This window comes from Gossypium raimondii, chromosome 11 (assembly GCF_025698545.1).
Source record: "Gossypium raimondii isolate GPD5lz chromosome 11, ASM2569854v1, whole genome shotgun sequence".
Lineage (NCBI taxonomy): Eukaryota > Viridiplantae > Streptophyta > Magnoliopsida > Malvales > Malvaceae > Gossypium > Gossypium raimondii.
The window spans coordinates 19,894,470-19,909,264 of NC_068575.1; the positions used below are offsets into that span (position 1 = coordinate 19,894,470).

At 34.7% G+C, this 14,795-nt stretch overlaps 1 protein-coding gene and 1 long non-coding RNA gene across 2 annotated transcripts; both read left to right on the top strand.

The window, feature by feature from the left end:
- The first annotated feature begins 1,129 nt into the window (after window positions 1-1,129).
- Window positions 1,130-2,593, top strand: LOC128034661 (uncharacterized). The gene is made up of 3 exons (XR_008190791.1): window positions 1,130-1,185; window positions 1,655-1,741; window positions 2,536-2,593. It is a non-coding gene; the product is annotated as an uncharacterized LOC128034661 (long non-coding RNA).
- A 1,413-nt stretch (window positions 2,594-4,006) lies between these two features.
- LOC128034759 (uncharacterized) lies at window positions 4,007-4,801 on the top strand. The gene has a single exon (XM_052623600.1). It carries the CDS (start codon window positions 4,010-4,012, stop codon window positions 4,799-4,801), a length of 792 nt encoding a protein of 263 aa, XP_052479560.1. The 5' UTR covers window positions 4,007-4,009.
- The last annotated feature ends 9,994 nt before the right edge of the window (window positions 4,802-14,795 follow it).

Sequence of the window (14,795 nt, forward strand, 5' to 3'; positions counted from 1 at the left end):
AGGAAAAAACATATAATGTTAAAAAGAAAATACAGAGTTAATTTTTTTATTTTTTTGGTTTGAAATAGAAATGGTCAGGATATAGTTGGGTTTTATTTTAAGGAGGAAATAGTTGGGTAATTAGTGTAACATAATTATGCTTTAGGTGTTACTTTTAATTAAAAATATTTTAGTTACTTAAGTGAAAAATGCAGTAACATGTGTAAATATAATTTTATTCTATTAAAAAATATTACAATTCTTCCAAGTAGTGAAATAATTTATTAAAACAAAAGAATAAATATAAGTAATAGTATGTTGTTAAATGGTAAGGAGTGAAATATTATAACAACATGTGGTAGAGGTCCATTGAAATCTTCATTACATATTTGTAAGAATGAAAATAGAAAGTCTAGTCATTGTTTGGATTTAGCAGGAGAATTCATGACTGATTGTCAAGGCTTGCAAATGTGTAGGCTAGGCTCTATACTTCTCCTCCTCACTAACACTTCCACAACAACAACCATTGTTACTACCAGTATAGCTCATCAAGGACTCCAATTGACTTGCATGGATGCTTATGCCTTCCCTTTCCTTTAATTGCATGAAGATTCTAAAGAACAAAAAAAAAATCTAGTTTCAGAAAACATGTTTGCCTTTTGCAAATGGTCTTCTAAAAGAAATTCAAATACTCCAAGCTGATTAAAAACAAGGGTAAATATCAAATTAATATATGAACTTTAGTGTAATGGCCCAAATTTGAGGTTATCGGAACAGTGGTTTCGGGACCACAAATCCGATGAGAAAAATTTTATTTTTATTATATTTTTATGGTCTACAATTTCACAAAATGATTTCGTGAAAATTTCGTTCGAAAATTTCGACGTTTGGGCACTCAATTTAGCCAAAAGGACTAAATTGTAAAAAGTGCAAAAGTTGAGTTCTACATGTTAGAGGTGTCCAATTGTTATGAAACTTTAAATTAGAGGTCCTTATATGGTAACTATACCATTGGTAACTTGGTAGACAAAAATGGACATGAGGTAAGTGAAATAGAAAATTTTTAAGTTAGGGGCAATTTGGTAATCTAGTAATTAAAATGAATTAAAAGGGAAAAAGATGACAAATTATGCTCATCTTCTTCATATGAACGAAATCAGCAATGGGGAAGCCATAGTTAGGGTTTTCAAGCTTCCAAGCTCCATAGTAAGTGATCCCAAGCCCCGTTTTTAATGTTCTTTACGTTTTTGAGATCCCGGTAGCTTAATTTAGCTTATTCTAGCAATAATTTAGCCTAGGGTTTATATTTGGAAAAATACCCATAGGTGAAAAGTGTTTATTTTGATGTTTTATGATAGAATATGAAGCTATAAATTATGTTAAACAACTTTTGCTAAGCGATTTTAAGTGCAAACGAGTAAAACGACATAATCGGTAAAAATACCTAATGTTCATAAGTACATGTTAGAGTGGGAATTTGATGTTTCCATAGAAGGGAAAAATGTTCAGAATGTTATAAAACATAAGAATAAGAGATGAAGTTTAATTTCCGAGCCTTGGGGCAAAAATGTAATTATGTAAAAGTTTAGGAGCAAAATTGTAATTTTGAAAAAGTTAGAGTCGAGGGATGTTTTGATGAATGTGATTATTAAATAAGTTAAATTTACTATTTTAGATCAAGAAGTACGAAACTCGAGGTTAGACAAAGGGAAGAATAAAGTTGAAGACTAAGTTGGTGAATTTGGCTATAATTGGTACCGAGGTAAGTTTACGGTAAATAAATGCAATATTTCAATATTTATTATTAATGCTGTTAATTTCCAGCAATTATGAATTTATTTTATGAATTTATTTGATGATGATCCAAGCATGAAATGATAGAGAATTAAAATTTAAAAGTCCAGTTGATACATAAGGATGGTAATTGGATACGAATGTCATGACATTTGGGTAAAGAGATCTCATGTAAGACCATGTCCGGGACATGGCATTGGCATCCTTAAGATCATAAGAGGTCCTCAAAGACCATGTCCGGGACATGGCATGGGCATCGAGACGAGAGGTCCCATGTAAGACCATGTCAGGACATGGCGTTGGCACCGAGATGAGAGGTCCCAGTAAGACCATGTCCAGGACATGGCATGGGCACCGATATGAGAACATCCCATGTAAGACCATGTCTGGGACATGGCTTTGGCATGTTATTATCGAAGAGACCCGAGTATCCTTATTATTCCAATGTAGCTCAACGGGCTTGTAAACGAATTATGTTCATGAAAGTTCGGTTTAAAGCATAAATGGCAAGCTCGGTAAGTTGTAAGACTTAAGAACTTATTATACTATCAATTGATGTTCAACGATGCAGCAAGAGTTGAGTAAGTTATGCACACAAGTATTCTAAGTAAACAAGTAAGAGAACTAGTATGAGATTAACTAAAGAGTAAACTAGAGATATAGTCACTTGAGTTTAATTATTTGTGTGTAATGTTGTTATTTATTTGCTAGTAAACTTACTAAGCTTTATGCTTACTTCTTTTATTTCTCTTTCTCTTATAGTATTGCAAAGCTACTTCAAGGATCCTAAAGAAGTCGGAGATCGTCCACACTATCAACCACAACTGCTTCGGTATTTTATGTCAAAACACGTTTGAGTTATGGCATGTATAGGGATTTAGTTATTTTGTATGTTTGTAATGATGATTTTGCTAATGAGTGATGTGTAAGTATTTGATGATGTATGATCATTAAAATGGTTAAGGATGAAGGTGTTTGTTGTTATGAAAGATTAGGTGATAAATTATGCATGGAAATCATGAAAGGATAAAATTTGGCAAAGAAACAGAATTCAGGCAGCACAGTGACGTGAATTTGAAAAATCACCTAGGATGGTATAAAATGAATTAGAGGGTGAATGATATATGGAATTAAATCTTGTTGAGTCTATTTTATGGAAAAATAACAGTGTAGCAAAAGGAAATTTATATTTTAAGATATGTGAATTTTAGTAAGATAGGGTCAGAACTGTTTTGGAGTCCCCTGTTCTGAGTTTAGAAAATAATTACAAATTGTACAAAAATGGTTATGAGTTGAAATTTACATGCTTAGATTCCTTAATGAGTCTATTTTCTGTAGGAACAAGTGGGAATAGCATATGAAAATCCTATAATGAGAAAAGTTATTTTTAGTAACTAGAGGGCAGAATAGTCGAATGGTGAAACAGGGGAGACTTTAACTAATAAACTGTACTAATTGGCTGAACCAAAATTCTAAAATTTTATGGTAGGAAGATATATGAGTTTAGTTTCAAGGAAAATTTACGGAGTTAAATTTTGAGTTCCGTAGCTCAAGTTATAATTAATTTAGTGACCGCTGCGCAATTGGACAGCTTTGCTGTAAATAGTGAAAATAAATTTTCAAACCTAGTTTTTATGCTCCGAATTGGTAAGATAAGCTAAGTAATGCCTCGTGCTCGACTCCGGAAACGGTCTCGGGTAAGGGGTGTTACATTTTGTTGGTATCAGAGCAGGTTTAGTCGATTCTCGGAAATATGCAGTATGAATAAGAGTCTACCTATACATGCCATACTTATATATTTTGATAGTGTGACGACTCTGACGATTTTAAAATGTTTTCTTTTATAGTTATGGATCTGAACGAGCTAGTATGAGATGAAGTAGAAAGTAATGCTTTGCTTCCGAAGGGACGGCGCCACTAGATGTTAATGTTAGTGAAAGGCCTGCATCGCTTAGGCAGGAGGAGGAGCTAGAAGCCTTCTTCCAAGCCATGAATGATTGGTTTGCCGAGTTCGTTCGTGCGAATCCGGCTATAAGACCTCCACCCCTCAAGAATCACGGGTTCCCATGTAGCTTCCCCAACTGCAGGTATAGTTATCGGGAGAGACCACTGTTGATAAGATTAGGAAGCAAGGGTGAAGAATTTGGGCTACCAAAGATGATGATGCGGAAAAGCGAGTGCGGCTTGAGAATACAATCAGGGTTTTTGAAGAATTATCTTGTACACGGAAGAATGTATGAAGTGTGTTGTTTCACTTCTTCGAGATTCAGCTTACCATTGGTGGAAGACCCTCGTGTCAGTAGTACCAAGTGAGAGGGTTACATGGGATTTCTTTCAGGAGGAGTTCCGAAAGAAGTACATCAGCCAGAGATTTATAGATCAGAAAAGGAAGGAGTTTCTTGAACTAAAACAAGGTAAAATGTCTGTGACTGAATATGAACGCGAATTTGTCAGACTTAGTAAGTATGCTCGGGAATTTGTATCCACCGAAGCCAACATGTGCAAGAGATTTGAAGATGGGCTTAATGATGACATCCGACTATCAGTGGGTGTATTGGAAATCAGAGAGTTTGTTGTTCTGGTAGAAAGAGCTTGTAAAGTAGAAGACTTGTTAAAAGAAAAAGAGAAGAGCAAAGCTGAAGCTGGAGCGCAGGATACAAAGAAGAGGCAAATGAGTAAATCATTTCAGTCTACATCTAAGAGGCCTAGGGAGCTCTCTAGCGGATCACATTTTCCACAGATATATTCTGGCCGAAGCAGAAGTAGAAGATTCGAGGGTTTTAGAGCTCAAACCACTACAGTTGCAAGTACAGGCAGTACTCGACCTCCTAGGCCTGAATGTTCTCAATGTGGGAGACGCCACCCCGGAGAGTGTAGAGCAGGTGAAAATGTTTGTTTTAGATGTGGAGCATCCGATCACTTTATCCGGGATTGTCTGAAACAACTAAAGAGAAGAAATAACGAGTGCGAGATCGGTAATGCTCCTACCGAGGTAGACCGCAGAGAAACCCGTGGGTGGGGCGAGTAATAGGAGTGCATCCAGAGATTCAAAGAATGAGATCGGATGTTAGAGCACCCGCGAGAACATATGCTATTCGTGCTCGTGAAGAGGCGTCCTCTCGATATAATTACGGTACATTTTCTCTTTATGATACTAATGTTATTGCATTAATTGATCCTGGCTCGTACATTCATATATATGCATGAAATTAGCATTTGTTAAAAATTTGTCTGCTGAACCTCTGAATTTATGGTTAAAGTCTCTAACCCCGGGGCGGTTTGTGATGGTGGATAAAGTTTGTAAAATTGTCCACTGATGATAAAAGGTATTTGTTTCCCGGTTGACTTGATGTTATTGCCTTTTGATGAGTTTGATGTGATATTGGGCATGGATTGGTTAACTCAGCATGACGCAGTAGTAAACTGTAGACAGAAATATGTTGTACTGAAGTGCCAGAATGGAGAATTACTTCGGGTTAAATCGATCGACGATGATGAATTATCGATGTAATTTTAGTGATGTCAGCTCAGAGGTGTGTCAGAAAATGGTATGATGTTTATTTGGCGTATGTGTTGGATACTAAAGTATCTGAGTCAAAGATACAGGCAGTGCCAGTTGTATGTGAATTTTCTGATGTGTTTCCAGAGGAATTACCAGGGTTGCCACCAGAAAGAGAAGTGGAATTTTCTATAGATTTGATTCCGGGAACTGCCCCAATTTCCATAGCTGCGTATCGTATGGCTCCTATAGAATTAAAAGAGTTAAAGGCACAGTTACAGGAACTTGTTGATAGAGGTTTTGTTCGTCCGAGTCATTCATATTGGGGTGCTCCAGTTCTGTTTGTGAAAAAGAAAGACGGGTCTTTGAGATTGTGTATTGACTATCGGCAGCTTAATAAGGTAACTATAAAGAATAAGTACCCGTTGCCTCGAATTGATGACTTATTTGATCAACTGAAAGGTGCCACAATATTTTCAAAGATTGATCTCCGATCGGGTTATTATCAGTTACGGGTAAAAGAGCCAGATGTGCCAAAGACAGCTTTCAGAACCAGGTATGGGCATTATGAGTTTCTAGTTATGCCGTTTGGGTTGACTAATGCACCTGCAGTATTCATGGATTTGATGAACCGGATATTCAGACCGTATCTAGATAGGTTTGTAGTAGTTTTTATTGATGACATTTTAGTTTATTCTCGGGATGAAACTGAGCATGCAGAACATTTGAAAATAGTGTTGCAAATTCTGCGTGAAAAGAAACTTTATGCTAAATTCAGTAAATGTGAATTTTGGCTTCGAGAGGTAGGTTTTCTCGGACATATTGTATCCGCAGAAGGCATCAGGGTAGACCCGAGTAAAATTTCAGCTATTGTCAATTGGAGTCCACCAAAGAACGTATCTGAAGTTAGAAGTTTCTTGGGTTTAGCTGGTTATTATCGAAGATTTGTACAAGGGTTTTCTATGATAGCTTCTCCAATGACCCGTTTATTACAGAAAGATGTTAAATTTGAATGGACAGAAAAATGCCAGCAAAGTTTCGACCGATTGAAGGAGGTGTTGACGAAAGCACCTGTGTTGGTACAGCCTGAATCGGGTAAGGAATTTATTATTTATAGTGATGCATCATTAAATGGTTTGGGTTGTGTCTTGATGCAAGAAGATAAAGTAATAGCCTATGCTTCAAGACAACTTAAGCCACATGAAAGAAACTACCCGGTACATGATCTCGAGTTAGCTGCTATTGTATTTGCATTGAAAATATGGCGGCATTATTTGTATGGTGAAAAGTGTCATATTTATACTGATCACAAAAGCTTGAAATATTTGATGACACAGAAAGATTTGAATCTAAGACAACGCAGGTGGCTTGAACTGATAAAGGATTATGATTTGGTTATTGATTACCATCCGGGTAAGGCTAATGTGGTAGCTGATGCTTTGAGCCGGAAATCTCTGTTTGCTTTACGAGCTATGAATACGATTGTCACTGACTGATGATGGTTCAATCATAGCTGAAATGAAGGCTAAATCGATGTTTCGTCAACAAATATGTGAGGCTCAGAAAAATGATGAAAAGTTACAGGCTAAACGGGTACAATGTGAGTCAGGTAATGATTCAGAATTTCAAATTGGGACTGATGGTTGTTTATTATTCAGAGGCCGAGTATGTGTACCGAAGAATTTCGAGCTTATACAGAAGATTCTACACGAGGCCCATAGCGGTACTATGTCTGTACATCCGGGGAGTAATAAAATGTATAATAATTTGAAAAAGATGTATTGGTGGCCGGGTATGAAACGTGATATCTCTGAGTTTGTATCAAGATGTTTGGTATGTCAACAGGTTAAAGCTGAACATCAGGTACCTTCGGGGTTGCTTCAACCAATCACTATACCGGAATTGAAATGGGAAAGAGTCACTATGGATTTTGTATCTGGGTTACCGATGTCTCCAAAGAAGAAAGATGCCATTTGGGTAATTGTCGATCGATTGACAAAGTCCGCGCACTTTATTCCGGTATGTATGGATTATTCTTTAGATAAATTGGTGAATTGTACATATCGAGATTGTTAGACTACATGGAGTGCTGTCTCCATTATATCGATAGAGACCCCGATTTACGTCTCGTTTCGGAACAAATTACAAGAAGCTTTGGGTACTCGGTTGTATTTCAAGATCGCATTTCATCCTCGATGATGGCCAATCTGAGCGTAATTCGGTATTGGAAGATATGCTCGATGTTGTGTATTAGAGTTTCAAGGTAATTGGGAAATGTATCTACCTTTGATTGAATTTGCTTATAATAGCAGTTATCAGTCCAGTATTAAAATGGCTCCGTATGAAGCTTTGTATGGTAGAAAATGTAGAACACCATTATATTGGATAGAGCTTAGTGAAAAGAAGATACATGGGGTTGATTTGATCCGGGAAACAAAAGAAAAAGTAAGGCTGATTCGAGATAGTCTAAAAGCAGCTTCCGATCGTCAGAAGTCATACGCCGATCTTAAACGAAGGGAGATTGAATTTTAGGTGGGTGATAAAGTATTCTTAAAAGTGTCTCCTTGGAAGAAAGTTCTCCGGTTCGGTCGAAAGGGTAAATTGAGTCCAAGATTTATCGGACCATATGAGATTATAGAAAGAATTGGACCAGTTGCTTACCGATTGGCTTTACCACCGGAACTCGACAAAATTCATAATGTATTTCATGTATCTATGCTACAACGGTATCGATCAGATCCTTCGCGTGTTATTACTCCAACAGAAGTAGAAATTCATCCGGATATGACTTATAATGAAGAACCGGTTAAAGTATTAGCACGAGAAACAAAGGAGCTTAGAAACAAAAAGGTAAATTTGGTGAAAGTGCTATGGCAAAAGCACGGGATTGAGGAAGCAACATGGGAACCGGAAGAGACAATGAGGAAGCAATACCCGAATCTCTTTACTGGTAAGATTTTCGAGGACGAAAATCCTAAAAAGGGGGCGAGAGTTGTAATGGCCCAAATTTGAGGTTATCGAACAATGGTTTGGGACCACAAATCCGATGAGAAAAATTTTATTTTATTATATTTTATGGTCTACAATTTCACAAAATGATTTCGTGAAAATTTCGTTCGAAAATTTCGACGTTTGGGCACTCAATTTAGCCAAAAGGACTAAATTGTAAAAAGTGCAAAAGTTGAGTTCTACATGTTAGAGGTGTCCAATTGTTATGAAACTTTAAATTAGAGGTCCTTATATGGTAACTATACCATTGGTAACTTGGTAGACAAAAATGGACATGAGATAAGTGAAATAGAAAATTTTTAAGTTAGGGGCAATTTGGTAATCTAGTAATTAAAATGAATTAAAAGGGAAAAAGATGACAAATTATGCTCATCTTCTTCATATGAACGAAATCAGCAAGGGGGGAAGCCATAGTTAGGGTTTTCAAGCTTCCAAGCTCCATAGTAAGTGATCCCAAGCCCCGTTTTTAATGTTCTTTACGTTTTGAGATCCGTTAGCTTAATTTAGCTTATTCTAGCAATAATTTAGCCTAGGGTTTATATTTGGAAAAATACCCATAGGTGAAAAGTGTTTATTTTGATGTTTTATGATAGAATATGAAGCTATAAATTATGTTAAACAACTTTTGCTAAGCGATTTTAAGTGCAAACGAGTAAAACGACATAATCGGTAAAAATACCTAATGTTCATAAGTACATGTTAGAGTGGAATTTGATGTTTCCATAGAAGGAAAAATGTTCAGAATGTTATAAAACATAAGAATAAGAGATGAAGTTTAATTTCCGAGCCTTGGGGCAAAAATGTAATTATGTAAAAGTTTAGGGCAAAATTGTAATTTTGAAAAGTTAGAGTCGAGGATGTTTTGATGAATGTGATTATTAAATAAGTTAAATTTACTATTTTAGATCAAGAAGTACGAAACTCGAGGTTAGACAAAGGAAGAATAAAGTTGAAGACTAAGTTGGTGAATTTGGCTATAATTGGTACCGAGGTAAGTTTACGGTAAATAAATGCAATATTTCAATATTTATTATTAATGCTGTTAATTTCCAGAAATTATGAATTTATTTTATGAATTTATTTGATGATGATCCAAGCATGAAATGATAGAGAATTAAAATTTAAAAGTCCCGTTGATACATAAGGATGGTACTGGATACGAATGTCATGGCATTTGGGTAAAGAGATCTCATGTAAGACCATGTCTGGGACATGGCATTGGCATCCTTAAGATCATAAGAGGTCCCCTGTAAGACCATGTCTGGGACATGGCATGGGCACCGAGACGAGAGGTCCCATGTAAGACCATGTCTGGGACATGGCGTTGGCACCGAGATGAGAGGTCCCCCGTAAGACCATGTCTGGGACATGGCTTTGGCATGTTATTATCAGAAGAGACCCGAGTATCCTTATTATTCCAATGTAGCTCAACGGGCTTGTAAACGAATTATGTTCATGAAAGTTCAGTTTAAAGCATAAATGGCAAGCTCAGGTAAGTTGTAAGACTTAAGAACTTATTATACTATCAATTGATGTTCAACGATGCAGCAAGAGTTGAGTAAGTTATGCACACAAGTATTCTAAGTAAACAAGTAAGAGAACTAGTATGAGATTAACTAAAGAGTAAACTAGAGATATAGTCACTTGAGTTTAATTATTTGTGTGTAATGTTGTTATTTATTTGCTAGTAAAGTTACTAAGCTTTATGCTTACTTCTTTTATTTCTCTTCTCTTATAGTATTGCAAAGCTACTTCAAGGATCCTAAAGAAGTCGGAGATCGTCCACACTATCAACCACAACTGCTTCGGTATTTTATGTCAAAACACGTTTGAGTTATGGCATGTATAGGGATTTAGTTATTTTGTATGTTTGTAATGATGATTTTGCTAATGAGTGATGTGTAAGTATTTGATGATGTATGATCATTAAAATGGTTAAGGGTGAAGGTGTTTGTTGTTATGAAAGATTAGGTGATAAATTATGCATGGAAATCATGAAAGGATAAAATTTGGCAAAGAAACAGAATTCAGGCAGCACAGTGACGTGAATTTGAAAAATCACCTAGGATGGTATAAAATGAATTAGAGGGTGAATGATATATGGAATTAAATCTTGTTGAGTCTATTTTTATGGAAAAATAACAGTGTAGCAAAAGGAAATTTATATTTTAAGATATGTGAATTTTAGTAAGATAGGGCAGAACTGTTTTTGGAGTCCCCTGTTCTGAGTTTAGAAAATAATTACAAATTGTACAAAAATGGTTATGAGTTGAAATTTATATGCTTAGATTCCTTAATGAGTCTATTTTCTGTAGGAAGAAGTGGGAATAGCATATGAAAATCCTATAATGAGAAAAGTTATTTTTAGTAACAAGAGGGCAGAATAGTCGAATGGTGAAACAGGGGAGATTTTAACTAATAAACTGTACTAATTGGCTGAACCAAAAATTCTAAAAATTTTATGGTAGGAAGATATATGAGTCTAGTTTCAAGGAAAATTTATGGAGTTAAATTTTGAGTTCCGTAGCTCAAGTTATAATTAATTTAGTGACCGCTGCGCAATTGGACAGCTTTGCTGTAAATAGTGAAAATAAATTTTCAAACCTAGTTTTTATGCTCCGAATTGGTAAGATAAGCTAAGTAATGCCTCGTGCTCGACTCCGGAAACGATCTCGGGTAAGGGGTGTTACATTTAGTCTAATATACAATTTGATACATAAATTTTGATTGGAGATAATTATATACATGAAACTTGAATTGTGGTTAATATGTATATATAGAACTTTTGATTTTAATCTAATCGTAGACATTTTAAAAAATAAATACATAAATTTATTTTTTATATTGGATTAATATTAATATTAAAGTTTATGTATGTGTAGAAAGGAGTTGAATTAGTTTGTATATATTAGGGAATTACTCATAGGCTATAATGTGATAGATTAGGATTTATTATTTAGCTTCTTAAAAATATATGATCAATCATTAATTGATTCCTAATTAGTTGTTTTCCTAATTTATTAAGATTCCTAACTTTCTAGATTGTCTTATTATCTTTCGTAGAATAATGGACTGTAATGTCACTCATCCTAATATAAGTATTAAGTTGTATTTCCTTGATGAATATAAGAATTTTCCTTCACCAAAATTCTCATGGCATTAAGACTAGGCTCTAAACCTTAATATGGCATGGATACACAAACCATCTCCTCATCGGACGTCAACTCCAGACCCGAACAAAATCCCTCAGCCAAAAACCATGAAAATTCTTAGCCTTATTATCAAAAACTCTCCTCTTCCTATTACTAGTCACAAACTCAATGGCCACAATTTTCTTCAGTGGTCACAATTCGTCCTTATGTATATTTCTAGTAGGGGCAAGGATGATTATCTCACCGATGAGGTTCCTATTCCAACGACAACAAATCCTAAGTATTGCACATGGAAGATTGAAAATCACATGTTCATGTCATGGCTAATAAACTCCATGACCACGGAATTGGAGAAAATTTCCTTCTCTATAAAACAACCAAGGAAATTTGGGATGTGGCAAAAGAAACTTACTCCAATTCTGAAAATAGCTTTACACTTTTTGAAAGTGAAATTCGACTTCATGATCTATGACAATGGGAGATGACTATCACTCAATATTTCAACATAATAACCCGGTACTGGCAGCACCTTGATATGTTTGAAATATACCCCGAGAAATGTCTAGATGATGCAGCTTTACACAAAAATATTGTTGATTAAAAAAGAACATTCAAATTCCTCCTTGTTCTCAATAAGGATTTGGATGAAATAAGGGGTAGAGTCTTAGGCAGTAGGCCTCTACCTTCTATCCGAGAGACATTTTTTGAAGTTAGAAAAGACGAAAGTAGGAAGAAACTGATGATGACAAAAAATATAAGTTCCTCAGTTGTTGAAGGCTCAGCCTTGTATACACATAACTCATCGCAATATAACAAGCAAAGAAAAGGAAGGTCATGGTGCAACCACTGTAAGAAATCTGGTCACTTCAAAGAAACTTGTTGGAAATTACATGGAAAGCCTACTAATTGGAGGCCTAACCAAGTAAGCCAAGATCGGGACAGCCGCACAAATGTTTCCAACACTTCCGACAACACTAACACTAGCAAGGAAATCAGTCTGTTCACTCAGGAGAAAATTAAGGTGCTGCAGAAATTTGGACAGATATCACCCACTATTGAACAATTATAGCATACTAGTACATCAAGGTACATTTTCCTTTACTGATATTACAACAACCAGAAATTTAAGACCATGGATAGTTGATTCTAGAGCTTCAGATCACATGACTGGAGACATCAATGTATTCCACAAGTTCAATCAATATTCAAGCCCCTCTACAGTACGAATAGAAAATGGATCACTCTCAAAAGTGGCAGGAATAGGATCAATCAAATTGACAAAGGACCTTCTTCTCTCATTTGTCCTTTATGTTCCAGAATTAGATTGCAATATGATTTCTATTAGTAAACTCACCCGTGACTTGAACTGTGTGACTAAATTTTATCCAAATCTTTGTGAATTTCAGACAGCAGATTCGGGGAAGGTGATTGGCAATGTTGAATTGTATGGTGGTCTCTACTTGATCAAAGGGAACTCTCCTCTACGGGGACAAGTTCATTCAAGTTGTGTTTCTAAGCCTGTTTCTAACTATTTCTCTAATTTTGTTTCTGTTTCAAATGAGAATCAAGTCATGTTATGGCACTTCCGCCTTGGTCACCCAAATTTTGTGTACCTTGAAAAATTGCTTCCTCATTTGTTCATCAATAAAAATTCAAAGCTTTTTCATTGTGAAATATGTCAACTTGCAAAACACACAGGCATGTTTATCCTAGCATTCAATATAATCCTTCACACCCATTCTCTATAATTCATAGTGACATTTGGGGACCCTCACGAGTAAAAAATATTAATGGGCCTCGTTGGTTCATATCTTTCATAGACGATCATACTATAACCACTTGGGTATTCCTTATGAAAGAAAATTTTGAAACTGAGAATGTAACACCCTGAAAGTTACTATAATAAGAAAGTGAGATATTGTCCTTGATACAGTAAAATAAGGAAATAAAGTGACAAAAAGGGAAATTTGGAGTTAAGTCAACAAAATCCATTTAGGAAGTATATTATGATGTATTAATTCAAGAAAGGACTAAATCGCAAAAGTGATAAAAGTTTTGTGGCCCAAGAGTAAATACTTAAATTTTGATGGGTTGAAGTGTAAATATAAAAAATTTGGAGGACCAATAGTGCAAATATTTTAAGGGTAGAAGGATCTAGAAGCTAAGGAAAATGGATGTATTAGGACCAAATTGAATAAGTGGAAAAAGTATGAGGGGTTAAATCGCAATTTTACTAAAATAAGTGATGATTCAATGGAGGAATTTTGAAGGATTATAAGGGGCAAAATGGTCATTTAGCAAGAAAGGTATTTTGAAGAGTAATGATGATGTTGGTGATATTTTAGATTAATTAAATAGATAAATATTAGTTTATTAATATTTTAATTTGAAATTTATTTATATTTTATTAATTTTTACTTAGTATATATGGAAAGAAAGATGAAGAATTCTCTTTCATCTTTCCCTGCTTTCAACGTGAGAAAAAAGAAAAAAAAATTCTTTACAAAAGAAAAAAAATTTCTTTACAACTTGGTCCTTTCACCAAAAATCCATCATTTTCACTTAGAAATTAAAAAAATTTTCATAGCCACCAAGAGATAAAAATAATAAGGAGACTATGGGGAGTTGAAATATCAAGTTAGATTCAAGAAAATAGAAGTTGGAGGAGAGAGAAAGTCAAGTTAAAGTTTGGTTTCAAGAGAATAAGGTATAGATGTTAAGGTTTTATGTTATTTTTAAGTTTAGTAGTGATAGAAAAGCATAAAAAATGGTGTTAAAGTAAATATTTCTCATGAGAAAATATTGTGTTTTGACATGTTGCTAAAGAGAGAAGTTAGTAAGTGAATCAAGTGGTAGGAGAAGAGCAAAACAAGAGATTTTAATAGAAAAGAGGTAAGTACCCATGAACTTCCTTGTTATTAAAGGATTAAAATGTGATCTTTGTAAACTAAGTGGTAATTAAGTAAAAAATAGTGTGAAATAATTTATTATGTGAAGTAGGAAATTATAATAAAAGTATAATAGTTGGGTTATGTGATAGCGAAAAATATATATATACAAAGTATTAGATAAGTGAAATTATGGGAAAATGTGAAATTTTATGGAAACAAGGACTAAATTAAAGGACTTGAGAAATATATGTTGTGGAAATAATACAAATGAAATACATAGAAATTTAATGGGAAAATGAGATAGTGGAATTAATTATGTGAATTAAGTGAGATGTGAAAGAAAATTTATTTAATAATGAATAGAGAACTTTTATGATAAAAGGTGATTAAATTGGAAAGTTATAAAGGTTTACAAGAAAATATTGATAATAAAGCACATAGTGAAAATATAAAATAATATATGAATTTTGT